Source organism: Perca flavescens, chromosome 11 (genome assembly GCF_004354835.1).
Source record: "Perca flavescens isolate YP-PL-M2 chromosome 11, PFLA_1.0, whole genome shotgun sequence".
NCBI lineage: Eukaryota > Metazoa > Chordata > Actinopteri > Perciformes > Percidae > Perca > Perca flavescens.
The window spans coordinates 11,730,499-11,758,120 of NC_041341.1; the positions used below are offsets into that span (position 1 = coordinate 11,730,499).

General features: G+C 40.3%; 1 protein-coding gene across 2 annotated transcripts; it reads right to left on the bottom strand.

Moving 5' to 3' along the window:
* Positions 1-669: 669 nt before the first annotated feature.
* Positions 670-27,546, bottom strand: mphosph8 (M-phase phosphoprotein 8). 2 transcript variants are annotated; one of them, XM_028590775.1, is made up of 14 exons: positions 27,147-27,535; positions 22,670-22,831; positions 21,427-22,455; positions 20,661-20,757; positions 20,090-20,359; positions 19,609-19,731; positions 19,196-19,284; positions 6,860-7,000; positions 6,334-6,420; positions 5,865-6,019; positions 5,436-5,587; positions 5,126-5,250; positions 3,597-3,680; positions 670-1,506 (listed from the first exon to the last, which is right to left on the bottom strand). In XM_028590775.1, the coding sequence occupies exons 1-14, from the start codon at positions 27,249-27,251 to the stop codon at positions 1,465-1,467; spliced, it is 2,661 nt and encodes an 886-aa protein (XP_028446576.1). In that variant the 5' UTR covers positions 27,252-27,535; the 3' UTR covers positions 670-1,464. The 2 variants fall into 2 exon arrangements, with proteins under 2 accessions (XP_028446576.1, XP_028446575.1); XM_028590774.1 differs by lacking the exons at positions 670-1,506; positions 3,597-3,680; positions 5,126-5,250; ... (2 more) ...; positions 6,334-6,420; positions 6,860-7,000 and adding exons at positions 10,951-12,979; positions 13,429-15,796 and having other exon boundaries at positions 27,147-27,546.
* Positions 27,547-27,622: the final 76 nt, after the last annotated feature.

Consider the following 27,622-nt stretch of genomic DNA (forward strand, 5'->3'; position numbering starts at 1 on the left):
CACTTTTAATTTTGACAACAACAAAAAAACACTTAATGAAAACTGTGGATATTTAGGCAGCATGGAGAGGCCTCATCAATTTAGTGTTTCTAACAAAACAGCAGTTTAAACACTGCAAACAGACAATGGAGAAACATTTCAACAGAATTGTTTGAAGACATGTTGCTGTCCTGAGTTATGTTCATAGGCGATATCACACAGTTAAAATCAAGGCGTGTTCCCACAACATTTGGGTTAAAAATTCGGAAACTAAAAGATTGTCAGAGAGTGAGGAGAAGCATTCATTCAGTTTTGATTGGCAGCCCGGGATCGACAGGCTCGGTAGTATCTGTGCAAAAATGTCTGAATTCTGCAGCCAGGTAATAAACTTTTCAATTTAAAAAAACTTTTTTTAGCAGGGCGGTTGATGGTAAGGTTTTAGCCCTTAAAACATCAGATCTTTTTACTGTACACACTAAATAACTTAACCCACTCCTACAGTGGCACGAAAAAAAGCAACAAGAACATTATCAGTCATCAGATGACGCTATAAAACCGTATATATATATATGTATGTATATATTTATAATTAGTAGGTGAATATGTGCAGTCCAGAAAATATAAACAGCAACTCAGTGTATGGAATTAATTAAAATGTGCAACATCTTTCTTTTCAATCACCTCATTCTGGTGTATTGACTTGTTGAAAAGTGTTTTAAAGAAGACACCGGGGCAGCAGAGGGGGATGTGTGTCTGTGGCCCAGGAGAGTTGGTGTTTGAACTTCTACCTCTCTTTTCTAAAAGTGAGTAACTCCGCTGATGACAAACTGGTCACCGATTTTGTGAAACAGAAAGATGTTACAATCTAGGTTGGCAAGCAAATAAGACCAAAAATGTAAACCTTGTTTGGGTGTAGAAATATACATAATTGTTGTCAAAGGAGCAGTGCCAGATTTAACATCCAAAACGCATCATAAAATCCTCTGGGGGGCAACACTGGTACACAGGTTAATACACTGAAATAAGTAATAAAGTAACAAGAGCATTAGCTTGGTCCAAGAAAAATGCTAAACAGAGAAATAAAAGTGATGGAAAATCCCCTCTTTATGTTCTTTGAATGCACCCAAAAACTTCGTTAATCTACACACACACGTACAACCTAGCTAGGTCTACAGACAACACACGCATCTAACACATCCACGCTGACGGAAAGTGGAACTCAGAGAAAGGCACGACCCAGGAGGGTTTCAAGTTTTGAAAGTTAACTCCAGAGAAAGAAGAGGGAGTTTTCGGGCAGCCTCCTTACACCTGGAAGCTGCGTAGCGATGGTTTAACCAACGAATGGACGGGCTCCTCGAGATTTAATCAACAATGTCGAGATCCTCTGATTTGCGCTCCACATGTACACCGACGCAGAGCAGTGGTGTGGACAGGACTCAGATGTCATCAATTTGAGAATTTGGCTTGCCGTGACCATTGACGTGATCATTGCAGCTGGACTCTGTATGCACAGATTAGGAGCTTGACCTGAGGAAAAATGAACAAAAAGAACCAATTAGCACACTGTCAAAGCATCCACAACCGCTTCATTTCAATAATAGAAGACCTTATTAGCCTCTTATACTGACCGAGGCAACAAAATGGTAAATCTGTTTTTGAAGCTTTTACATTGGCGGGACCAAAAAGACAAATCTGTGTTACATTTTCTGCTGGGAATTACCATAAGAAACCTGGAGAGCTAAATAGTAAAGCTGGTTATATTCTTTATCGTCAACAAATCACATGAAAAGACCAAAACCAACACTAAAATGATCCCAATAACAAGTATTGTGTGTGTGTGTGTGTGTTTGTGTGTGTGTGTGTGTGTATCTAAAGCCTGGTGTTTCCCATTCCTCCGTGCCATAGAACTCCATTGTTGTCCAAAAATGATTAAAAACACATAAATTATGGTGACACATATGATGATGTCTTAGCACTGGGTGACATGTTCCTTTAGATTATTATCCCCCCCCCCACACACACACACACAACTGTTGCCTTTTCTTCCTGCTGTGGTTCAACCCTATCTTCCACCTCTGCACCCAGCGACACACTGTGCTAGGCCCCAGCCACAAAAACGATGATACTGTACACCGTCCTGCTGCTGGAAATACTCACTAAATGTGTATTAATCCACAACTGAAAATAGTCCCAAAGAAATGCACTTCACTCCTGTTTGAGTAAGATCTGCTAAAAAACACTGCGTCCTGCTGTGTTAAGAAAAAAAATGCTATTTTTAAAGCTGTATGTCTTCTAGGTGCCACAGACAGAGTAGAGACATTGGAAAACAGTGAGTGACGGACTAACACAATGTTGATTTTGGTCTTTTCACAGGATTTTTTGAAAGAAAGAAGAAACGGAGAATAATACCAACTTTATGCTTTAACATTAGCCACCATCACTGAACAGTTAGGAGTAGAAATTAAGAGTAAAACAAACTCCCTTTTCAATTACTAGAGCTCTTTGTCTGATACGTTTCATATACTAAGAATTACTTTAAGCCCACATAGGCTTTGAGTACATTTCATTCCAGACTGGAACAATGATGTTTCCGCCGCAGTTTTTTTCTCTTTCAGCACATCTATTTATCACTGGAATGTTGCTGTAAAACTGTGGCACCTGAACAATGTCTGAGACACAGCATGAACTCAGAGGGCACACACATATTTGTGGCAGCTATATAACCTTCAAGTGATGCTCCAGACAAACACTGAAGAAATGTTTTTTCTTTTAGTTTGAGACTCTCAAAACCTCCAGGACTGAACATTTGCAGGGTGCTGTGTTGGCGTTCTGCTACAGGTACAGGTAAAGAAGATGAAATACAATCCAGAAAGTCTTCTTTGAGTAATCCACCGTTCATAATACTGTGAAACAGGATTATACAACTCCATAAAGTTGCCACAGCAGAAAAAAATAAATCCTCTCTCAACAATGGCAAGATAACAACAGTCAAAGTACATTGTTCACGTTACAAAGTGAACGGAACAAATCTACCAGGAAATGAACGCACTTGTCTGGCCAACGCGCTGTATTCTTGAATTGCATAGTGTTGAAACAGGTTCAACTCTTGAAAATGAAGTAGTCTTATTGAAATGAAAGAGGAGGCCGTTTTTTGTTGATGAAGCGATACTGTCAGTCTTAACGGGGCCTTTATGAAGCTGTGGTCAGCTTGGATTCATTTCAGTTACATTTCAGGGAGAAAACAGAAAGAAAAAAAACATTGAACCCACTTAAATACATCACAGTACACACACAGTGTTTTTACTAAAATCGGCTACACAAGTAGCTTCTTTCTCTGTCCTCACTTACTCTACGGGCACGTCTCCTGGCCTCTCTATGAGTACTACTCTGTCGTAGCTATCTCATTCGGACACTTGTCTAAGGACATAGTTAGAGCACATTCATATCTTGACATTACTATTACCACACACCTGCTGACTAATGGATTATTTATTCTTCCTTTAAAGGGCTAAACGCTAAAATGCTCAACCCCGAAAACCACCTTTAGTCTGTATGATGGCCTGACTGGCAGCAGAGGCTTTTATGTTTAAAATGGACTGTTGTTGCACTTGTGTCACCTTAGCTGTTGGTGACTCTGCTAGACGTATGAAGAGTCTGTTGATGCCTGGAACCGGACTGAAGGAGTAGATGAAGTGACTATCCTGAATGTTTGAAGACAAAAATGAAAAAGAAAATGAGCAAAAAACTTACAGTAACTCTGAAGTACATGCATAAACCGTTTCCTGCAGTGTTGGAAACAAGACCACGTCATGACCAAGACCAGTGTGTTGAGACCACACTGCATGACACACTTAAGATAAAATGTGGAACAGTACAGAATGTATCAAACAATTATTCAATACTTAAGTCTTCACTTTTCTCTGTCTTTTTTTAAACAATATAGTTGTTTTTTTCTGTTGCACGCCTTATACAGCCATCTCAGTCAGCGTTGCATTGTTTTCTTGTGGACGTGGTTTTGCAGGTAAACTCTTTTATGGTTCAGGTGGCCACATTTTATTACCGAGATTTGACATCTCCTCCCAGACAGCCATAGCCTTCTCTCCTTTCTCACGCGTTCCCTTTCTTGGAGTGCGTGTGAAGTAGGGTTGGGCATCGAGAACCGATTCCTACTTAGAATAGTTTCAAAAATTGCGATTCCAGTAGAATAGTTTCTTTATTGGAATTGTTTAGAGGATTTGGTTTCAAATTTGATCATCGCTTCCCAATTTAACATGCGCAAGTTTTGGTTTCCGTAGCGGCCAGGTGCTTGTTGTGTCTCAGCCTTAGAGCACAGTAAGCGGTGCTCTAGTGTGGCTTTATTTTACATTGAAAAAGACCCGTCAAACTGCAAACCACCACTGAATCAAAATGAAACTTATCTCTTATTTGTGAAAATAAGCATGTGACCTGTTTCAACTCCACCACTCAAAGAATTGGAATCGAGAATCGATAAGAACCGGAATCGAAAGGAAGAATCGTAATTGGAATGAGAATCGTTATAATCCAAACAATACCCAACCCTAGTGTGAAGGGGGGCCTGGGATGGGTGACAAATTACAATGAGTCAATTATTTGTTGCACTTAAAGCGGGAAGTTTCAAATCCAATCCAAGTAATGATTTTAACAAACATCAGACAATGCACAGGCAAGTTAGTGATATCCCCGCAGTTGGGGTCTTGAAATAAAATTCCAAGTCCTCTTTGTCAGAGAATGAGACAAGAATGAGTAAAAATGCAGCCGATTCGGAGACGAGATCTTCAAAATGTGGTGGTCTCGAGACTGATCTTAAATAAAACACTGGTTTCCTTTGAAACACTTGTTCAGGTCTTAGTAATTTGAATCCTGTGTGGGAATGGAAAACTCCTAAGTAAACGTAAAAATGAAAGCTACCACAGTGAGTAGTATCAAAATGGGCTTTGATATAAAGAAAATCCTATGGATTGTACAACTTTTTTTTTTATGTTTCCCACTTTTGATCGGCTGCTTTTATTTTACCTATTTGTATTTTACCAGCCTTGTTTTTTATTTGTTCCGCTAAACCACTTGGTATATAGTGCTTTTAGCTAAGTGCTGTGTAATCAAACTGCTGTTTTTGTTGGGAACAAACCAGGAAGATGGGCAGCTGGAACTTGTCGTTGAGCACCACGGCGTGAACGCTGCAGGGTCCGCAGAGCCTGGCTGAGATTTCATTCAGGAAGTTGGCGTGGAAGATGAAGAGAATGATGCCCGAACCTGAAATAGGAGGGAGGGACAGAGGTATTGTTGGAGAGGAGGGAAGGGAAGGATAAAAAAAAAAAAAAAAAAAAAAAAAAAAAAGGTAGAGAGAGTCTTAGAGAGTCTGATTAGGTTGTGTATCTAGAAATGCAACCAACTGTTAACAGAGTGGATGACCTCCAAATTCAAAGTTTGTGGTTTACCCTCTGGTTGTGGCTGTGACTTGAAGCCAAACTCCAGGGAGAAGTCTGGTCCCTCACAAAGCCTGTGGCAGGCAAGAGGGAAGACGGGCTCCAGCAGCACCAGACGAGACTCAAAGTACGCTCGGATGCAGTCCTCCGCCACACTGGACAGTCTGAGGGACGGAAAGAAAAAAAGTCTGAGTGACTTCATGGGCAAGATGCATGAGAATACAGGACGGATAGAACACAAACACACACTACAATGCAGGGAGTCAATTTTAAACTGCTGTTTAACCAAATGCTTCTATTGTTAATGGTCTGAATTTGTAATAAAGTGCTGTGTGGCATCAATAAAGTATTTAAATTTTTGTCTCTCAAATCCATCTGTAGACTCCATCCCTTCCCCGATATCAGAGTTGAGGGAGGCTGGAAGCTATGGTTAGCACTCACATGCTGATGTGGTCCTTGATGAGGTCACACACCATCAGGTTGTTGCCGAGCTTGGCAAAGTACATGGCCGCGGTCTTGTTTTTGGACACAATGTTGCAGTCAGCTCCATACTCCAGCAGGAGGCGCACTACGTCAGCGTTCCCTCTTTTGCATGCCTGACGTGAAGAACAGGAAAACATTTACCAACATGACGTGTGTCCCATGTACCGATCCTACTGCTGTAAATCACTAGGAATAAGAAGCCTGAAGGTTCATTCAATGTTCCTAAAGTAAAAGAATTGTTAAACATTTTAGGAAATACTACTCGCTTTCTTGAAAAGAGTTAGATGAGAAGATTGATACTGCTCTCAGACTGGGAGTGTTACTGATCTTCTCATCTAACTCTCAGCAAGAAAGCAAATAAGCTTATTTCCCCAAGTGGTAATTTAACAATTAGCTTTGGAGGTTTGTGTTTGAAGTGCAGCATTACCCTCATCAGTGCCGTCTCCCCATTTAGCGTCTGAGCGTTGACGTAGGAGCCCGCCTCCAGCAGGATAGCAACAGTCGTCAAGAAATTCTGACAGAGGATGGAAATAAAAATAAAGGTGTGAGAAGATACACAGCAGTGATGACTTGGTATGACGTTACCAATTTCAAAAAGTGTATCACTAAACACATTTGTGAAAAGTGCACAAGAAGATAAAAACCCCTTATTTTGGACAATAAATGATGGTGCAACAGTAAAGTTTTATACTTTGGGGCAGAGCAACAAGCTGTACGTAACACTGACATATGCTTATATAGCTAAGGTGTTAGCAAACCGTGGCTTATTTAAACATTAAGCAGACATTTGTATTTATTTGGCCACCCGATGAATTTAAGTCCAATATTTATTCTCCTTCTCACTTTTGCGTCTCCTCCCAACTCCTGAGGTACATGTCTGAGACATCTTTTCTAAATGAAATACAGTGGACAACATCACAGTGAAATCCTCATCTTGGGTGACAGGCGGTTACCTTTTCAGCAGCGTGCATCAGCGCTGTGGTGCCGTTCTTCTGTCGTCCATTCACCCTCACCCCCTTCTTTATCAGCAACCTGAGAATGTCGTCCTGCCCCCCCGCTGCTGCCAGCATGCTCAGGGACATACCGCTGACATCCTGCGGACAGACAGACACAAAGCTACAATGTCACAGAAGAAGGGGGTAAAATGAGCAGCTTCTCACTGACCTACTGTGGATTGTAAATTTGCAGTTCGTATTGTATGCTGAAAAGAGAGAAGCACTAAATCTAAAACCTAACATTTCTCCAAGGGTTTTTGAATTCTTGTGATAGGACATTCCTTGTACAACGCTACAATGACAGACAACATGCAACCAAGGTCATTATTATTTTGTATACATCAACTATAACACTTTAAAAATCTACAATATCTCAATTTTTGTGTTAAGCTATTAAGCATGACTTTAGTTCAGCACTTGCAGATGTTAAAGTTCCTATTCCAACATTCATAATGCAGTGAAGTAATAACTCCCTTCACTGTTGAAAGGCCTCATAGTTTACTACTGTATTTGAGGAAGTATTTGCGTTTAAGTCAATCAGCTGAGAGTCCCTCAGCAGAAAAGGCCTCAAGCAGTTTGTCATAGATATCGAATATAAAAGAAAACCATTGTTCTCCCATTAATCCACTTTTCTAAACTTGCTTATCCTTTGCAGGGTTGTGGGGGGCAGGATCCAATCTCATATGACATTGGGCCAGAGGCCTTTTACACCCTGGACATGTCATCAGTCTATCACGGCAGACGCTTATATAGACAAACAACCATTCAGACACATATTTATGTCTACAGGCAACTGTGGCACTGTGAGGTGACAGCACTGTGCAGCCCCGAACTATAGCTTTACAAAGACAAAACACTTCCAATTTTTTTACATTTGTATCTTGCCCTACAGCACAAAGTGACCACTTAATGTTTGTGATGGAAGATCAATACTAACACTGACTCAACCATTACTTGGTCAGCTGCGGAGATTTTGGTTTGTTTGTGCAGCATTTACTGAACTACAAATCAATCACTTTTAATGAGATCCCTTGGTCACCATAGTTTCATGTCAAAATACTTAATGCCTCTTTACTGTAGCTAATATTTTGTCACACTGTAACAATATGTTTCGTTGAATGTGGCTTGAAAATCAATACTACAATTGCATATTGAAATCTACTAAATATAGTGTCCTTCGGCACTTCATATACCTAAAAGTGACGAAGCAGATAAAAAGGGAAAAACGTTATCAAACCCTGTAAAAACAAAGTATTTTTCATCACACCAAAATCTTCACATTTGAATACAATAAGCATTTTATTGTACAAGCTGAAGTTATACGTTACTTACAATACTTGATAAGAAGCATTAACAGGATGAAGAGTAACACGCACTGTCTGCTTATACAACAGCAATGTAAGAAAGTTATTTACAGAGAAAAAGAACTGTTGCTTTGCAACATCAAACAGCAAGGATAGTGTGTGAACTGTAGACCTTGAAGAGATTTATTTGCCAAACAAAATGAAAACTGGAACATAGATATAACCCCTTCGCAAGGAAGAAACACTACAGAAAAAAACCTGTTTGCCATTGGCGTGAATGAGTTACGGTGCATTCAGAAAAACAAAAAAAAGGGGGTTTCTATTGATCTATTGTTTATAGATTGACGTTTCCAACTTCACTTAAGGCAGCTTTATTTCACAGGAGAGAGAGAAAGAAAAGAAACGAGCGAGACGAAGTGAGTGCTTTGTTGTTGCAGGAAACATTCAGCTATTACACTATTAACCCTAACTCCCAGGCAGTTCAGTGCTTGCGTTTCGTTTTTTACCCTCCGTGTTTTAAAACTTTCTCGTGGCAGCTATAAAGGCAGTGATGTTTCCTGTTAACTGTATTCTCACACCGCCTCAAAACACACAGACAAGTGTGATCTCAGCTTACATCATTGGCCACTGCAGCGTGATGTTGGGTCTTCAAAAGTTGAGTCTGTCAACTTTTTGCAGCAGGCCCGCTGCGTTTTTTTGCATGTCCCCTCCCTGTGGCAACCCCAATGACCTCCATTAAAAATGAAAGGAAAGACCTGCGTTTGTTGCCAGACAGTCGGACGGTCGACACAGGCTGTCTGAATGCGGCCTTAAAATGGGTTTTCTGATGTCTCATGTCTGACACTAACTGCTTTGTTATGAAAGGGTGAACACTGGGTATTCTAAACAGATTCAATACAGCAACCAAGGATGCCACAAAATCGTTATCCATGACAAACCGCGGCAGTGCTATCTGGAACTCTTAAGACTGCAGGTTCTTTCCAGGTGTCCTAATGAAGACATCTGAAGAGCCAACTGAACTGACCAAAGAGATCCACACACCTTGTTGACTATCCAGTGTAAAATAAACACTGCAATGACCACGCTTTGAAACCGAAATGTGACCGTTTAGCTAGGACTACGGTTTCAAAGCCTGTGAGCCTGTACTATTGGTAAATGTAGGTTGAAATGTTGTTCAATATCCTTTAAAACCTCAAACAAGGTCTGTATGTGGGTGCCTGGGTAGCTCACCTGTATTAACCCCTTGACGCCTGAATTTATTCACAATTATATAAACAAAATATTATGTGTGTTTCTGGCTCCAAGCTGATGCTAAATTAAGTTGAGATTGTTAATTTGTCTATAGCATATGGAATAGATATAAATTTAGGTATGATGCAAATTAGCGACAACAGGCATTATGGTAAAATTCTTTACAAAATGGTAAAATTAATAAAACACATAGTAGATTTCATTCATGTCACAAAGTTGTTAGAACTTCTAAACTGTAATTGACAAATACATGGACCTTGACAACGGCATGAAAGAAAACACTGTTCTACTCCCTAACATTGACAGTAGTTTCTTTAGGGTTAGGTGTAGGGGCAGGGTTAGCTTCCGTGAACCGGATGTATCTCCCACTCCGACCGGTCCTACGAGAAACCAGTGCATGCAAAAGGTTCCGAGGTATGTATCGCATGTAAACAAACCGGCATTGGGAGGAATACACACGCTATCTTGCCTGCAGTGGGAATGGAAGGGGTTTGATGCAAATTAGCGACAGTCGGCGTTAAGGGGTTAACTTTTGTAATAACACTTTACTTCTTAAAAACAAAAACTGCACTTACTATGCTGTGTGCTAGATGTGATCACATGAATAGGGAAAAAAAATGCAATCCAGCAAATAATGAAAATAAGGCAATCTGATCTTGGCAACTGGATATTAATGTCACAAACATCCACATCTTAAAAGCATAAAACGAAGTAATACAAATGAGACCAATGCAGTGTATTTACCTAAAATTAAAGCATATCAAATATGATAAAAGTACTTAAATGTTATACACAGTTGCTGTATAGGGATACAAAAATACAACCAAACCTTTCGGCAGCTGGTTGATACACATGAAAAAAAAACATAAATGAAGACCATGAACATTTATTTAACAAGATTCTCAAAGAAAAAAATGTTTTTCATAATTAAGAGGTATACAAAACGGAGCTCTTAATTGTCTAACATCAGCAAGGAAGGAATACCATCACTGCTGCAGGCTATCAGGCGCCATCTACAATATAGGCGGCTGGCTAAAGCAAGAATACAGTACACTTGGGCCAGGCATTTGGGAATCATGTAAAGCAAGTCTATGCACATCTATTTTGGAGGGACTGGATGCAAAGATTTGCTGGTAGGTTTTCTATTTGTTTTTGATAATGATGTCATCATCATCATCATCATCATTCATAAAAATGATACTGAAAACAGTACAGGCAGAAAGACAGATAGGTGTCTCAGTAAGTTTTTAACGGTGCTCTAAGCGACGTTGGGAGATGTTATTCTTGGTGACGTTCAAAGTATTTTCAAACAAAACGAGACTAGCTCGCCCCTGTTATTGGCTGAATGCTGGAACACAGTTTGTCATGTTTTTGTGGTCCAGGTTGGTCACTTTGTTTTTGTTGCCGCTTGTGGACCCTGGGCTGTCTACAGAGACCACGTTTTTTTTTTTACAGTGTGTTTAGGGGACCCGCAGCTCGCGGATAGTGAGGAGATGTTTGCTATATGTGACAAAAAATGTTGTAGCCTAAAAAAACGTGTGACATCGCTTAGAGTACCTTTAAGTAATGAAGAGGAAAAATCCTACTACCTTTGCTCATTGCCGGTGGGAAATGACCTGGTCACATGTTGGCTGGGGAGTCCCAAACAATTCAGCCATTGCTTACACTTTTTTTCTTTTTTTTTAAGAATATTGCATTCGAAATCGTGAAAGCATGTTTGGGTGCCACAGTGGCTACTTGCCACAGCCAATGACTGGTGGGAGGTTGCAAATCCTAGCAAAATGAGGTTAACATTTACTAAATGATCACATCTAAATTAAGAGTACTTTTGAGAGTGTTACATATTTGACTGTGAAACATATGTTTATATGCAATCTAACCATATCAAAACATTAATAGCCTTTTCTGAGCCAAAGCTACAATACAAATGTCCTTTGTTCCACCCATTTCATGTATATTCATGCAACAGTATGCCAATAGCTTGGTCCGGTGGACTAGATTCCAAATACTTCAGGACCTTTTTAAAAAGTGTGATAAAAAGAATGGCAATGCAGTCTGTTTTGTCAAGATCCGTATGGCTACTGAGACCATGGTTCACTGACAGTACATTTTACAACAATTCACAGCCACTGAATTCTTAAGCCCCATATAATGTGAGGTTAAAAGCACAGCCCTCGCACATCTCTAAAGTCTCACAGATCACTTATTTTAACACTTATGTTTTGGAAGTCCATGACAAATATTTACAGGGACAGATAAACGGGACCATCCCAATCCGTGTTTGGATTATTATCAGTCTCTGGTTCCTGACCTCCACTTTGTTTGGTGGCAACATCATGCCCTCTTCTTTTCATTGACTGAATTGAGTTATGTACAAAATATTTGACTTCCCTCCATGTTCTGGTGTTCAAGGCAGGTTCAGCAGCTAAACATGCATCACAATCCTTTTTGCCTGGCACTTTGACCAGTTTACAGAAGTCTCCAAACTGACGCCTCACCGCAGCCTGTTCCTCCTCACTCCACAACCTCTTGTTTCTCTTTTGAGGCTTGACAGCTGGAGTAACTCCTTTTCCTGCAGCAGACATAGTTTCCTGTACAAGAGGTGTTCTGTCAAGCACACTGGGTCTATGGATTGTTGGGACAACCTGTGCAGTTGTAGGGGCCCTACATGGTGAAGGGCCTGTGGGGTAATCTGGTGCACTTGAATGGTTCAGAGGTGTGAATGAAGAAATTATAGGCCTACTTCTGTCATTTAGTGTTGAGAATTCAGGGACCATTGGTGCACTTGTAGCACTTGTGAATGTAGGAACCATTGAGGTGCTTGGAGCAGTAAAGGTGGCAAAATTAGGAATCATTGTTGAACCTGTAGTGTCCTGGGGTATATACACAGAAGATGGTGGCATAATTGTGGCATTCTGTGTATAAGAAGGAGACAATGGCATAATGATGTTGTTCTCTGATGTGTAAGGAGGAGGCATTAGTGCATTTGTAGTGTTGTGTGGAGTAAATGTAGGAACCACTTGTGTATCCGTAGCATTCAATGGTGTGAAAGTAGAAATCAACGGTTGACCTGTATGGATCATGTTTGCACTAGCAGAACACAAGGATGCATAAGTTGAAGTGATCTCTTGGGGGAAGTTGGTTGGAGCCATTGTCATACAACAATGTGAACTTTCACTCAGGTGATCTGGATGCACTGTTGTCAGACTACAAACGATGTTTGAGTCTTCCAAATCTTTGTCTGTGGTTTCCACTCCAGCTTTTGGATGCATTGGACTCACATTTCCTTCAGACGGATGCTGGATATTTCTCCTCCTTATTGTCTGTAGAGTATTGTGTACATAGTTTTTGACATCCGTCCAAGATCTTCCACCAAGATCTGGTTCAGCAGCTATGCAAGCATTGCACTCCTTTTTGCCTGGAACCTTCAGCCCTGTGATAAATTCACTCAAGTAACGCTTCACTGCAGCCTGCTCCCTCTCATTCCAAGGTCTTCGCTTTAAAGCGGCCTTCTGCACAGTTCCTATAAAGATAAAGAGTGTATCATGGTTATATAAGAGAAATAAGAATGCAGTAGTCTCTCAAATTAAAATTATAATACTGTTAATGTTAGAGTTTGACAGTTCACTCCTGATCTTGGGAAAAGCAAGATTTGTTTCATCAGCTGCCGTTTCCAAGACCGTTTGATATTGTCTAAAGCTCCAGAACAAACAACTAAGTAGACCTTGAGTGGAGACTGTTTTGTCAAGTCCTGAAAGGGATTAGAAAAACTGAAGTTTGAACATCTACTGTTCCATGACAACTGAGAAAACTGAATCTGCCAATGAAGACTGGGTGATGCAGTTCAAAGTTCCAGAACAAGCAAGCAATTGATCTTAGAGTGGAGATTTCTGTCAAATGTTACCTATACATTTAGTAATCAGAGCGTTGATTCATGCAAAAGGATCTAAAAGGAGCAAAAAAGGTACTCACCATCACTTGCAGTGCTGGATGAACCTGATGGCAGTGTTCGATCCATCTTGAGAAGTTGTTTGCTCACTTCCTCCAGCTGTGATGCATTTTTTGAGAGGCTGTAACACTCCTCGCTGCTCTTTCCTAACAGCTTGGCCACTTGATCCACTTCGCCTTCACCGAGGCTCATTAGCTGCCAGCAGCTGGCAATCTGCTCTCTTAATGATGAGGACAATAGTGCTTCTGGGTTTTTAACTCCACATTCCACTGCAGACCTTCGGAAACAATCCAATCCTCTGATGAAGGATGGACCTTCAGTCCGGGCAAACAGGTATGGGTTTTTTTTCGACACACCCGCCTGTTCTCGATTTTCAATGAGTAAGTCGATTGACAAAACCATCCTTTCCGTTAGCATAACCAGCATGTTCCTCCCATACTGACCCTCTAGTTCTAACCTGGTGAAACTGCTACCAAGGTCAAGCTCCAATTTTGTGCTTTTCCTTATTTGATCTGCAGAGGGCACAAATGTTCCCCTACTCTTTTTGCAAGTGTACGTTTGCAAGAGCATTCTACCAATATTTCCTACCCTTCCTCTGTTAAAGAGACACACATCTGCCAGAGTGGCCTCGCTGAGCTTTTTCCATGTTGACATATTAGGACTCTCTTTCAACTCCTTCCTAGCTTCCTCTTCTTCCCCTGTGATAAACTTGTGGAGTTTTATCAAATCTTCCGTCACTGTTGATTTGTCTACTTCCACTTTCTTCACCTCATGCCTTAGAGATATTGCAAGAGCTTTGCGAGAAAAACACTCACTCCATTTTGTATCAAGAAGTTGTATGAACTTTTTCACTTCACTTTCAGTTTCACTGTCCTCTGTCATGCGACTTTCCCCAAAAGCTATTTCCGCAGCTCGTTTCAAAGAGTAGCCGAGCTTTGTGACAAGGGAAAAGGTTTTAAACTTACTGGAACTGGGGTCAAAACCACTAGCTTTTTTGGCCCCTTCAACGGCTAATTCAAATTTGGATGGTAGACATATTTCATGCAAGTACTTCACGCTCTTGTCTAGCTCATTAACAGCCACCACGAATCTACCCAGTTCCCTCATCTTTTGTGCAATATAAGCAAACTGGGACTTGTCATGGTCATACTTAGCAGACAACGCGTTGCCATATTTACAAATAAGTGGGTCATTTCTGATGTGCCTCGAGATATCATCTTGATGCATGATGTGAATAATTTCCTCACAGCCTCCAGTTAAGAACTCAGACATTGGAAGCAGCCGAGAGGCAGCACTGTGGACTCTGCTTCTCTTTTTCCCGTCAGAGGGTTTCTGATCTCCTTTTCTGGCCTTACATGACCGCTCATGTCTCCATAAATCAGTTTTCCGATAAAAAGCAAAACAGTGCTGGCAGGGCAGGAAGTCACGAACCGATACGCTGGGATTTCTAACCTGTTTCTTGGTCACAATTTCCCCCTCGCCACTTTTGAGAACTTGGCAATTATGTTCATAATCTCCTTTATTCCGAATTTGGTCAAGCAAAGACTGTCTAACTTTGGAACCTTTGGGAAAGTGTATTGCATGGGCAACATCTATTTCCTCTGCATGTTTCTTTTCCAAGTGCTTTGCAAGTTGGGTAAAAGCCATTTTGCAATATAAACAGAAGTGCTTTTTTCCTGTCTCTTTTCTCTCATCATCCACTGTGCTAGGTATTGTTTCAAACACTTTCTTACAGGTCCTTGAACTGGATCGTGTTGGTTGTTTGTTCTCCACAGTTTTCCTGCCTCGCCTTTTAGGAATCTCCTTTGTGCCCGACTCAGACAGAACTTGATCCGTACCATCTGACTGACCTGCCATCACATGCTCTGCCTCATCACAAGAGTCATTTGCTTCCCCAGGGGACCTTTGCTCGTTAGCTACGCCCTTTTGTTCCGTTTTGTCATTGTCCCCTGTCAGCATCCCTTCTGCATTTCTGTTTAGATTGGAATAATCAAATTCCAAACTCATTTTACTTGATAAACCACCATTTGTGTCTGACATCGCGTTTTCCTGTGCTTGCTTCTGACCTTCTTTTCCTTGACTTTCCTGTTTGGTAGTTGAATCACAAGCAGCGTTTTTGGATTCAGTTATGTCCTTTCCACCTGTTTGGACCTTTTCATTTTCCCTCAGTGTCACTTGCTCAGTGTTTATACTGACAAGGCAGCTTGGCATTTTTTCGCCATCTTTTGGACAATCCAGATCTTGTGGGATATTGTGTTTTACTCTTGGAGTACTCTCTTCATTTCTTGCACTGTCAAGGTTAGAAGTCAACCTAAGAGCATTGCTCGAACTTCTCTCTTCAATCAAGCGCCTCTCTCCTTCAAATGACCTCGTCTCACCAATAGTACAAGCCTGTAAAAGAACAAGCATATGTAAGACTCATTGCCAAATCAGGCCCCATGAATAATTTGATTGAGTGAACTTAAAACACAGACCCATTCTAATATAAAATGCTAAAGCTAAGCTAAATTTTGGTTTTCATTTTGGTTAAGTGATGGTGATAAATCTTATGACTTTTCTTTTTCTACCGCCTTTTTCAAAATTCTTTGCACATTTTTTTAATTGCTTTTTAACGCATCAGCACCTTGGCAATGCCCCACCAAGATCCAAGCTCATTCAAACAGAAGTCACTGTGATGGCCACACATCACTTTTTAGCCCAACATTGATATATAAAAAAAAAAAAAAAAAAAAAAACCTGACACCTCTCATGTCTCCAGTACAAAAACCACATGTGACCCATTCGAGAACAGTTAATGGCTTTATTGGATCAAGCAGCGTTTTGACATTGTAAATGTCTAAGCAAGTATATGTAGTCATGGGGTGTAGGATGAAATGCTACATGGGAAAAACAGAATATGCACTAATACTACACCTGCATTCATGGCTTGCAATCAAAACAAATAATTGTGTTACTTTTGATGCCATATACAAAATGTTTTTGGCTTAGCATAGCTGCGTTTTTCCAGTAAAATCTATAAAACTTGTGACTAGGTACAGATGCAAAACATGGGAACAGTTCAATGATGTTCAGCCATTCACATACAAATATTTAAGTAATATTATTTAGAGGTCATATATGCTGTAAAATTATTGATTAATTGATGATAAGATTAGAAAAATAGTCCCGAATACATATTATTTACTAGAGCATGCTGGCTGCACATGTTGTGCTATGATCATGATGATGAAACATGTTCTGAAAGCATATGCAGTATGTACCTGCTTCAAAGGGTTCATCTTGTCCCATTACTTCATGTGTTCTTCCATTGGCGTGTTCACTGCAAGGAAAGAGGACACCAGTCTCTAATGTGCACACATTATGATTAATATATAACGATGAATGAATAATATTAGGTCCAAATTACTTAAGTGCATACATTAAAGAGCCATTTTAAACCATGTTATGGTTGATATGATAAACTAGCTTAACTTTAGCTCTTAACACCAACGAGTTATTAGAGCAAAGAGCATTTTATGTCAGTGGAGATTTTCGTTAGCTTTTTACATATTCTAGAACAATACAGTTCAGGTTTAAAAGTTAGCAACATGGTCCTTTAACTTTCAAGACATTATAGGTATAACTTTAAAACCTACCAATTACCAAACAATTGTTCCTGCTTTATAAAATACAAACAGAAGTTTCTATCAAACTAAATGACTACATTAACAAAAATATTTACACTATTACAACATCACTTAACATGTATCATATATATTCGTTTCCATGAAAAATGAAAGTATTTGAGGCCAGAATCTTACCTGGGTTTGTTTCAGAAGCAAAGGTGCTTTGGAGTTGTGAAAAACATCTTGAGGGGTTGAATTATTAGTAGATGTGAAATAGTTAAGTCTGTGGATGTAGAACTTGAAGAGACAGATTCCTTGGTGCACAGTTTTGAAGAAACATTTTTTTTCATCTAACAGCGCTGTATTGGTTAATTATTAAGATCCTTTGAATGTGATGGAATGAAATTATCTATGCCACATCATGTAGCTTTAGTCAGGCATGTTTACAGTTCAGTATCTTCCATTCCTAATGATACTATTGTGTAACTTGAACATTTATTACACAGTTTCCTGACATAAGAGGTTCCATAAGTCTAAAATTGAATGCAGTCAAATTGCAGATGATTGTATCTGAGACAGACAAATGTCTACATGCATCGGTTATGTGTCATAACAAATACCACGTAAGATGTTTAAAATTTGTGCTCAAAACAGCTAAAAAAAAATAAAAAATAAAAAAAGACTTGCGTAGAGATATTCTACGTGGGACTAAAACAATTGCTGGACAACCGTTGTTTATGTGAAATGCTTCTCAAATATTCTATACAATGTTGCTTCTCGTTCCACAGAATGAAGTATAAGGGATAACATAGAGTGAGCGGGTCATTGTCACGAATTAAACCTCCAACAGGGTAATGCAGGACCTTGACGCAAAGCTCAACATTATCCCACTTATTACACGGCTACTTACTAAAGAAATCCATGATTTGACAAAATATTTATTTAAAAGTAACTATATGTAACTTTTTTTTAAGATTATTTTTTTTGGGCATTTTAAGGCCTTTATTTTCACAGGACAGATGAAGACATGAAAGGGGAGAGAGATGGGGAATGACATGCAGCAAAGGGCCGCAGGTCAGAGTTGAACCCGCGGCTGCTGCGTCGAGGAGTAAACCTCTATACATGGGTGTCTGCTCTACCAACTGAGCTAAACCGGCAACTATATGTAACTTTGAAATGTTTCTGAAACTGTAATTTTTCATCTGATGTTCATAAATGACCTGTACAGCAAACAAGACTTAGAGTGAAAAGAAAGTTTTTTAAAAAATATAGTTTTCATTAGTGATGCCCCGATCATGCCTTCATCATTAATCTCTTCTAGACGCCGATAAACTACTACACACAAGTTAAACACTTGGCCGAGAGCAACAACCGCGTTCCTGTGCCTGTTCACGTGAAGTGAAGTCCAGGAGAATCGAGCATTCAACAAAGCTGTGTAATGGGACATTTTAATGTCAGTTCATGAATTTGTAAAGCATAGGACCTGGTTGAGCAAGTATTTAACCACATTAGTTACACACATCACACAACACACACACACACACGCACGCACGCACGCACGCAGGGCAACCAAGGCGCAAGTTCTAAAATTTGTAAAATGTGCTTTTGTCTTGGAATTGAAGGCTCTATTTTAATATGTATTCTATTTAATTACTGTGTGTTAATCTGTGTCTTCTACATTTCCTCTTCTCCCTTGCTGCGGCAACAGTGGGAATTTCCCTATTGTGGGATTAATAAAGGACTTTGAATCTTGAATCAAGAAGCCTTGAGCTATACTGTATGTTAATCAAAAATGCTATGGAACAAAATAAGGCATTAGCTAGTCTGCAGATAAAAATAATAATAGTTTGGGTGAATGTAAGACTGGGCGATATGGAGAAAATCAAATATCACGATATTTTTGACCAAATACCTCGATATCGATACTGCAACGATATGGTAGTGTTGACTATTGGTGCTTTCACAAAATACTTACACAGTGATAAATAATAATCAGTAATGTGGATATAATGACTAAGTGGGTAAAGGTTACTGTAATGCAGCCTTTAAAACCAGGAAAAGACAACACTTATGCCATATTACGATATCCAAAACTTAAGACGATATGTAGTCTCATATCATGATATCGATATAATACCGATATATTGCCCAGCTCTAGGTAAATGGTTTTATAAAATGCACATACCTCTTGGTCCAAATTGTAGTCCTCTTTGGAATTAAGTGCCAATTTTACAGCCATGTAATCTCCACTTTTCACAGCATCCCGCAACTCACCTGACAGAGACAAGGTATAGTTTAAAGAAAGTATACCATGTAGATTTCACAACAAAAACATACTAGACAAAATATATTAAAAAACAAAACAAAGAAAAAAAAAACACTGGTGGCATGGAGGGGCGCCATTTATCATCATGTATTGACTGTTCTGCAGTGCAACACATCCGGTGTTTGAAAAGTTTTCTTTAGTCAGAGCAATCGCTTAATAGCGTAGCAGAGCCTACATATTTTTTTTGATTAATTGACAAAAAAGCAGGCAAGAAGCCGAACGTGTTCTGTTCCAGTATTCTACTGCACACACATTGGAATAAAAATACTCACTGGGTGATAACGGTGGACCTGACAGGATCTCATCTTCCCCGTTCAGATGTTTCTGGAAGTCGTCCAGAGTCATCCAGTCCAGGTTGAGGTCCATTCCTAGACTCAAAGTGGCTTGGCCTTTGTCTGTAAAACACCGATTGCCGAGAAAGACGCTTTATTTAGTTGGCAGGCTGAAACCTTGCATACAGCAATTCAAAGATATTGCTCATACGTGTTTTAAACCTCAGTCAGTGTTTGTTGTAGTAAAACAGTAGTAGTTGTAGTCATTTATTGTTGTAGATGTCAAAAAAGAGATAGAGGGAAGGACATGCAGCAAAGGGCTGCAGGTCGGAGTTGAACCTGCAGCTGCTGCCACAAGGTCTTTGTCTTTGTACGTGGGGCGCATGCTCTTCCATGTGAGCTATAAAATCCGAGGTTAAACAGCTTGATATTTGGAAGCATCAAAGTTCAGCATTTGCTCAGTGGCCAATCAGAAACATACCAGCTTTGTCAGCGCCCTCTGGTGGGTCCTGGGTGTCATGACCGTCATCACATGCCATGAAGAGTCTGGGCTCACTGTCCTCTCTCCTCTTCCTCCTGTCCTCTGTTGGGGTCTTCCTCTCCCAGCCGGGCCGCTGCGCCTCCTCTGGCCTCTCCTTCCTCTCCTTCCTCTCCCGGGAATCCTCTCCCGGCTTCTGCATTGCCGTAGACTCTTCTGCCTCCCTCTCGTCACTGTCCAGGCTGAAGCCGTAACTCTGGCCGGGTCTGGAGACTAAAGGGGGGAGGAGACAAGTTGTCATATTTCTTGGGAGTGAAAAAGACAGCCTTTAACAAAACATTGTTGACAAGAACATCTTGTACGGTCATCTCCTTATGAGTGAACAGTCATAAACAATATTCATATATTCAGGGTGAAAACATTATTTTCTTGTTGCTATAAAAAGTCAAATCGCACTTAGACTCCGTTTTTACCTGGTGTTAGGTTGGCCTTTTATGTGAAGTCAGTTTAGGTTGATGTTACTATGGAACTTTTTTTTTTATGCGATTTGTCTGTGCTTGTGTGTCATGCATACCATCTGATTGCTTGGTCTTCTCCATCTTCTCAGTTTCTGGTTTCTGAGCTGGAGACTCTTTGGTTGTCTTGGCGATCTTCTCAATCTTTCCTATTAGCTAATGTTGGAAAAAGAAAACACAATGTTAACATCTTGTAGTGGGTGGTGATGGCGATAACATCAACCAATGTGTCCCTGAGCAAGACACTTAACCCCTAGTTGCTCCAGAGGCGTGTGACCTCTGACATATACAGAGATTGTAAGTCGCTTTGGATAAAAGCGTCAGTTAAATGACATGTAATGTAATTGTAGTATTCACTGTAAACAACTGAGCAGCAGGGTCCATCAAAACAGGGCAAACATGAATTGTGGCTAAGGGAAATGAGAGGTTCACCATTTGACACAAGCCTTGCTTATCCGAGAAAAAAAAAATAGCATGTTGTCAATGATTGAATAGTTTGATACCCAAAAGCTACATAGTTTTACCTTTAAAAAAAACAATATAGATAAAATTTTGTATAACGCTAAAAAAGTCTTCACTTCTAGTTAAAAAGTTATGTAGTCTCACGTTACCTTACACAAATCTGGATCAGTTCAACACAGAGGTTTCCAGATACAAACATGAATGCATTAGCCAGGTGTGCATAGAAGACAAATGGGCTCCAACCAGGCCAACCAAAGACATGATTTCTGCATTTTTCTCAACTTAAATCAACATGTGTCCTATTTTCATTTCCAACATTTGACATCATATGATGGACGAAGAAACACAGCATTAATACCGGACCTTTGTGGGTTTGCTGCTGATCTTCTCTGCGGCAGGCTGATGCACTGGCGGCCTGCGGGGGGCTCGGTCCTTGGCCTCGCAGTTCAACAAGAACTTTTCAAACAGATTAGTGGAGCCCGTGGCATCTTTTTGTCCCAGTACCTCCTCTTTAGCCACCTCCTCCTCCTTCAGCTTGGTGCTGCTAGCTGCTGTGACGGAGGACGAGGAGGACGAAGAGGATGTGGAGGAAGACGGGACTTTGGGTGGTGCTGGCGTGCTCTCCTGCCCTTTGCTCTTGGCCTTCTTATGTAGGGTGGAGCTATCACTGGAGTCTGAGTGTAGGGCAGCGTCCTCTTTGACTTTAGAGGTGAGGTTCTTTAGTTTCTGGAGGCTGCTTTCTTTCTGGGTGGCATCTGGCTTTTTGCTCTTTTTGTCATGGATGAGGTCCTTAATGCCCTGCAGCTTTACTTCCCACTTCCCTTTCTTTTGTTTGCCTTTGTCGTCCACACGGGCTTTTTCGGCTGACTTTGCCGCTGTATCCGTTGATGCAGCATCGTCCATTGGGGACTCTGACAAGCTCAGGTCGTCTTCTAGTGGTGCAGCGGCCTCGTCTTCAGAGGTTTCCGTCTTCCTTTCCTTCTTCCCTTTCTTTTTCTTACCCTCCTCTCCCTTTTCTTTCTTATGCTTTCCTCCGTCTTTCCCCTTTTCCTTCTTGTGTTTTTTGGAGGGAACAGGCTCATCGTCCTCCTCTTCAGAGTCAACCAAACGCTTTTTTGAATCAGTCTTCTTCTCCTTGAGAGGAGAGGGGGGAGTCGGGGCTTTCTCCTCTTCTTCTTCGTCATCTGTCTCGGGTGCCGGTAGAGGCCTGAACTCCTCCTTCCGTCTGTCTTTCTTCTTCTTCTTTTTCTCTTTTGGAGGTGGTTCCTCCTCTTTTTCACAGACCTTTGTCTTTTTCTTTTTCTTGATGGCCTCCTCAGTTGGATGGTCTTTGCCCTCACTTTCACTCTCGGAGTCGGCATCAAACACGTCACTCTTTGCAGGCAGCGGTTTCTAATAGGAGAACGGGACAAACAACGTCACATTTTTAGATTATAGACGTCTAGACAATAAAGCTGTGAGTTTTGCAACCAACCAAAATACAGGTTGATCACGCCAACAAGTCATAATAAGCAAGAGTCAAAATGCGGTACCTACATCAGTATTATTATTTTGGTCAAAACAGTATCAGTAGTATTCTGTATACCTGACTGGCACTTAGACTTACCACAATCTTCTTGGCTTCTGCCTCTTTCTTGGCCTTGACCTCAGCCATGGACTTCTTAAAAGCTAAGAGGACCTCGCGACAGTCTTCTAAATGGGCCTCTGGCTCCCAAGTGTCATCATCCGAGCAGTAATTCTTCCAACGGACTCTGTAGAGCACTTCACCCTGAAAACAGAGAGAAGATATGAAGCTCGAGCATTACCTCCATACCAACCTGACACGTTGGCTGGTAGTCCGACTGTAACTGCTGACTGTTTCACCAGCCAACAGGATCGGATGATGACTACTCGCATGCAAACATGGCTGACAGACTAGATAAAATGAATTATTAGAGTATTTGGAAGCGGATATTTTTCTTTTCTTCATTCATTTGTTGTTTCATAATAATTATCTATTTTACAAGAGAGCAAGAAAAACACTAAAAGCTTTATGAAGCCTAAAAAGCAGAGTTTACAAGATTAAATTCTGAAAATAAAACAACAACATGACTTTTATTGTATTGTAGTCACTGAGTGTGACTTACTTGGTCTAAATCTGTCTTTTAGTCTGGACATTATTTTCACACAAGGGAAAAAGTTAGATTCCTGATGCTTGGGTTTACAAATGACCCAAAGTCAAGGTAATTAAGTCAAACTATGTTTCTCCCCTTTCACGGATTTAAAGGGGAGTGTTGCTTTACACAAACTAATAGATAAACCCTTATCTTCTCACAGTCAAATGTGTCTTAAAGTTTGCAGCAATAAAAACAGGACAACACTAGAGATGCACCGGCCGGTGACCGGAATTGGCCGGTTTTCATGACCGGCAGGTCAGTCTGACATATGCTGATTTCATGCTGGTCAATGCTACAATTAACGGACAACAGAAGATATAAGAGTTACAGTTCTCAAGGACACACGCACACAAGTACGCGACAGCACAGTCTCTTTTTCCTTTCTCTCAACTTTTCCGCGCTATTCTCGCACATGTAGGGAACCTTGTGAATTAACCTGCAACATGTCAGCTGTTTGGAAATTCTTCAGCGTGTGTGCAGAAGATAACAAGTTTGCAATATGCAACACCTGCAAGGAAAAAGTAGGGAGTGGAGGGACGACACCAAAAACCCAAATACATTTTTTTTAGTTGGATGTGAAAAGAAGGAAATGGTTCTAACATTGCACTTTAAATGTGTGTGAATCTCCCACACCAAGAGTAATTTATACAGTTCTATTTTATAGTGATCCATTATCTGTTCAAAAATGTTCTGCGCAAAATGTTCTATTAAAGAAAAGATTATTTGTGTGTGCTGTGAAGTGGTTAGAAAAAATGAAATCGGCTAAAATCGGTATCGGCTCGCCTAACGCAAAGAAAATCGGAATCGGCCTAGAAAGTTGTAATTGGTGCATCTCTAGCTGCCGCTGCTCCTAGCTTCAGAGATAGATATAGATTTCTTTATCTGACAGATTATGCAGCGAGGATAGCTCTGCAGCTGGAGATTTTTTTTTTGCCACTGTGATACTGCGTTTTATGTGTCGTGGAAACTTTTGACACTTTTTTTACTTTTGACAGTTAGATCAATACACTTGTGTTCAGTTGGGTACAACATCTCAAAACTTTGAGTAGTGATCTGTCCTTTTTGCCAAGTTTTTTGCTTTGCTTATTCCTGTGTCTTTGTTATGCAAATGAGCAGTCTTAAAAAGTTTTTTGAAATCCAGCTAAGCGCAATGATAAATAATGTTTCTCCAGCATAAATCATCTTCGTTAACTCAGTTTATTATAATCCTCTAATCATAAATCAACAAGTGTCAAAAGATTGGGGGAGCATCTGATAACCTAAACTAATGTAGCCTAAACACAGTGAATGCAAAGGCACTCAAGGTAAAAATCCCACCTCCACTCATAAAAACAAAAGCCATGCCTCCAGTATCACTCACAGGAAGGGCAAGTAAGTATGCAAGTGTAAAAAGCATGACTTTGTAATATGTGAAGAGATAATAGTAATAAACTGTTCAAAAGAAGCAATTACCAGTATAATCACCAACAAACAAAAACAGAGCTGAAACATTTAATCTATAGTCTGATTTTATTCTGATTATAAATAATATGTTGATATAGGGTCAATATAAGATTTGAAGGTGTTCAATCAGAACCACAACACAAACATTTTATTCCTAGTAGAATTATAAAATTGAACTCATACTTTTGTTCTGTTCACCACTACAATGTCATCAGTGTGTCACACTGTGATGCACTTATTTGTGTGAGATACAACGCTCACATTTTTGGAAGTCTTGGTTACCAAAATCAAGAGTTGAAGTAAATTATTAATGTTAGTTACTTAAAATTGGTTATTTTTTTTAACGTTCAGGACCTGCAGGAACTACAGTTACTCAGCAGGATGTCTAAAGCTATTAAATATTAGTTAAGTGCATGTTGTAACATACTCATGCATGCCCCAGGTTGTTTACTAGCAGTGCTGGAATGAAACTTGAAACTTGGGTCCTGTACTTAAAGGTGCTCTAAGTGATGCGTTTTTTAGGCTACAACATGTTTTGTCACATACAGCAAACATCTCCTCACTATCCGCTAGCTGCCTATCCCCTGAACACACTGTAACAAAAAAAAAAAAAAAAACGACAGCCCAGGATCCACAAACGGCAACAAAAACAAGCCACACCAACCTGCACAACGAACCATAACAAACAGAGTTCCAGCCAATAATCGACAAGAAGGAGCTGGTTGAGCCATCACTGCAGCAGCGTTAGCACGTAGGCTACTTCCACAACGCGCGTTCATGACTTTGTTATGGTTCGTGGGGCAGGTTGGCACAGATTGTTTTTGTTGCCGTTTGTGGAGCCTGGGCTGTCTTCAGAGGCCGTGTTTTTTTTTACAGTGTGTTCAGGGGACAGGCAGCTAGCGGATAGTGAGGAGATGTTTGCTGTATGTGACAAAAAATGTTGTAGCATAAAAAACGCGTCACAGCACTTAGAGCACCTTTAAATGCAATTTTGAGGTACTTGTATTTTACTTTCTACTTCTACTCCACTACATTCTGTAGGCAAATATTGTACTTTTTACTCAACTACATTTATTTGACAGCACGAGTTGCAAGTTACTTTGCCGAGTCATCTCATTAACATATGTAATTAGGGCTGGGCAATATATCGATATTATATTGATATTGTGATATGAGACTAGATATCATCTCAGATTTTGGAAATTGTAATATCGTAAATGGCTTAAGTGTTTTCTTTTCCGGGTTTTAAAGTCTGCATTACAGTAAAGTGATTTTCTGAGTTACCAGACTGTTCTAGCTCTTCTGTTATTTTTACCTTTACCCACTTAGTCATTATATCCACATTACTGGAGATTATTTATCTTTAATTTCATTGTGAAGATATTTTTTATAAGCACCAACTGTCAACCCTATAATATCGCCACAATATTGACATCGAGATATTAGGACAAGAATATCGTGATATCTGGTTTTCTCCATATCGCCCAACCCTACATGTAATCAACAATCAATAAATAGTGTATTTTTCATAATCCAGCAGTATACAAAGTAGTTGAGATTAGCTACACCTTTACCAGCTGCAACAAGTGATGAAATATAGTACTAATATATTTTCTGCACAATGAGTACTTTTGGTACTTTGGAACGTTAGCTAGGTACTGAGTATCTAGCTAGTATATTTTGATGCTCGTACTTTTACTTAGCTAACAGTTTGAATGCATGCCTTATAATTGTAACAGAGTATTTCTAAACTGTAGCATTGATACATTTACTTGCGCAAAAGATCTGAATACTTCTTCCACCACTGGCTGCTCGATATCATGTGATGTCACTTGAAGCCCTGCTGAAATATTCAAGTAACTTAACGTAGCGGATCAGTTCGTTAGTCTTAGTAAGATAAAACAATCAATTGTAGCTATCATTGTTATTCAGTGAGGAGTTTCTCTGTTAAAACACGTTAGTCGGTCTGTTGTTGCCATGTCAGCGGCCACGATGGTAACGTAACGTTAGCAGGCGTTGGTAAATATACGGGAATTACGCTAACTGACATTACCGCTCTAAAATCTCACCATCCAATCTGTATTATGCACAATGACACTAGCACTATTCCCAGCATTTAGTTTTATCTACCTATGTTGCTGGGCAAGACCACATATAATGAGAACAATTGCAAGCTTGCAAGGCGTCCGTCCTTGGCCCCAGCAGCAAAGAGGCGAGCGGACATCATAGGAGAAGTTGTGCTAAAAAAATGATGCTATCTATGGACGAACAGTGACAAAGGAGTATCGCATTTGACTAAGTGAGACAGTTTAATGCATCAAAATACACTTGAAATATATTGTAGACAGGCGTTTGTGTATCGGAAAGTATCGGGGCACCGTTGTTGGTAGGCTATGCGTCGTGAGAGTGGAGTGAAAGCAATGCCAGCCATGTTTGCCGAAAGGCTAGCTGGCTAGCTAGCTAGCTAGTTAACGTTAGGTGTACCTCTTCCACCCGCATGTCAATGATCCTCTCCACTTCGTACACATCTTCGACTTCCTCTTCTTGCTCGCTATCCGCAGGCTCTACCCTGTCAGCCTCAGCCGCCATGGCTGCGGGGTTGATAAAAAATATAGCTACTTTTAATCCAGCACTCGTAAAGGCCGCGTTGACTGCGTTCACCGAGGCAGGACGCTAGCGTACCTGGCCGTAGTTACTTACTGCACTAGCTCTGCAGCTCTGCTCAGAGCGCAGACCAGCTACCGCCCGCTGTTAACAACGCTGCATTCAAATGCACCTAACCGCCCCAGTCTAGCATTTCTTATTAAAACTATTTGAATTTCAATGTTTTTGTTAGAGCTTGTAAATTCAAAACAAACACGTGCTTTGCGATACACAGCATTCATCGTTTTACAAAAAAATATGCAGAAATACGCGATACTAATCATTTAAAGAAACAGATTTGTTTTAACCACACTTGT

Coding starts and splice junctions, on each gene's coding strand:
- mphosph8 (XM_028590774.1), bottom strand. CDS start 27,251: ATGGCGGCTGAGGCTGACAGGGTAGAGCCTGCGGATAGCGAGCAAGAA. Junction 20,360..20,660: donor GAAGACCAAGCAATCAGATG/GTATGCATGACA, acceptor TCCCCCCTTTAG/TCTCCAGACCCGGCCAGAGT. Junction 19,285..19,608: donor AGGTCCACCGTTATCACCCA/GTGAGTATTTTT, acceptor TGTCTCTGTCAG/GTGAGTTGCGGGATGCTGTG.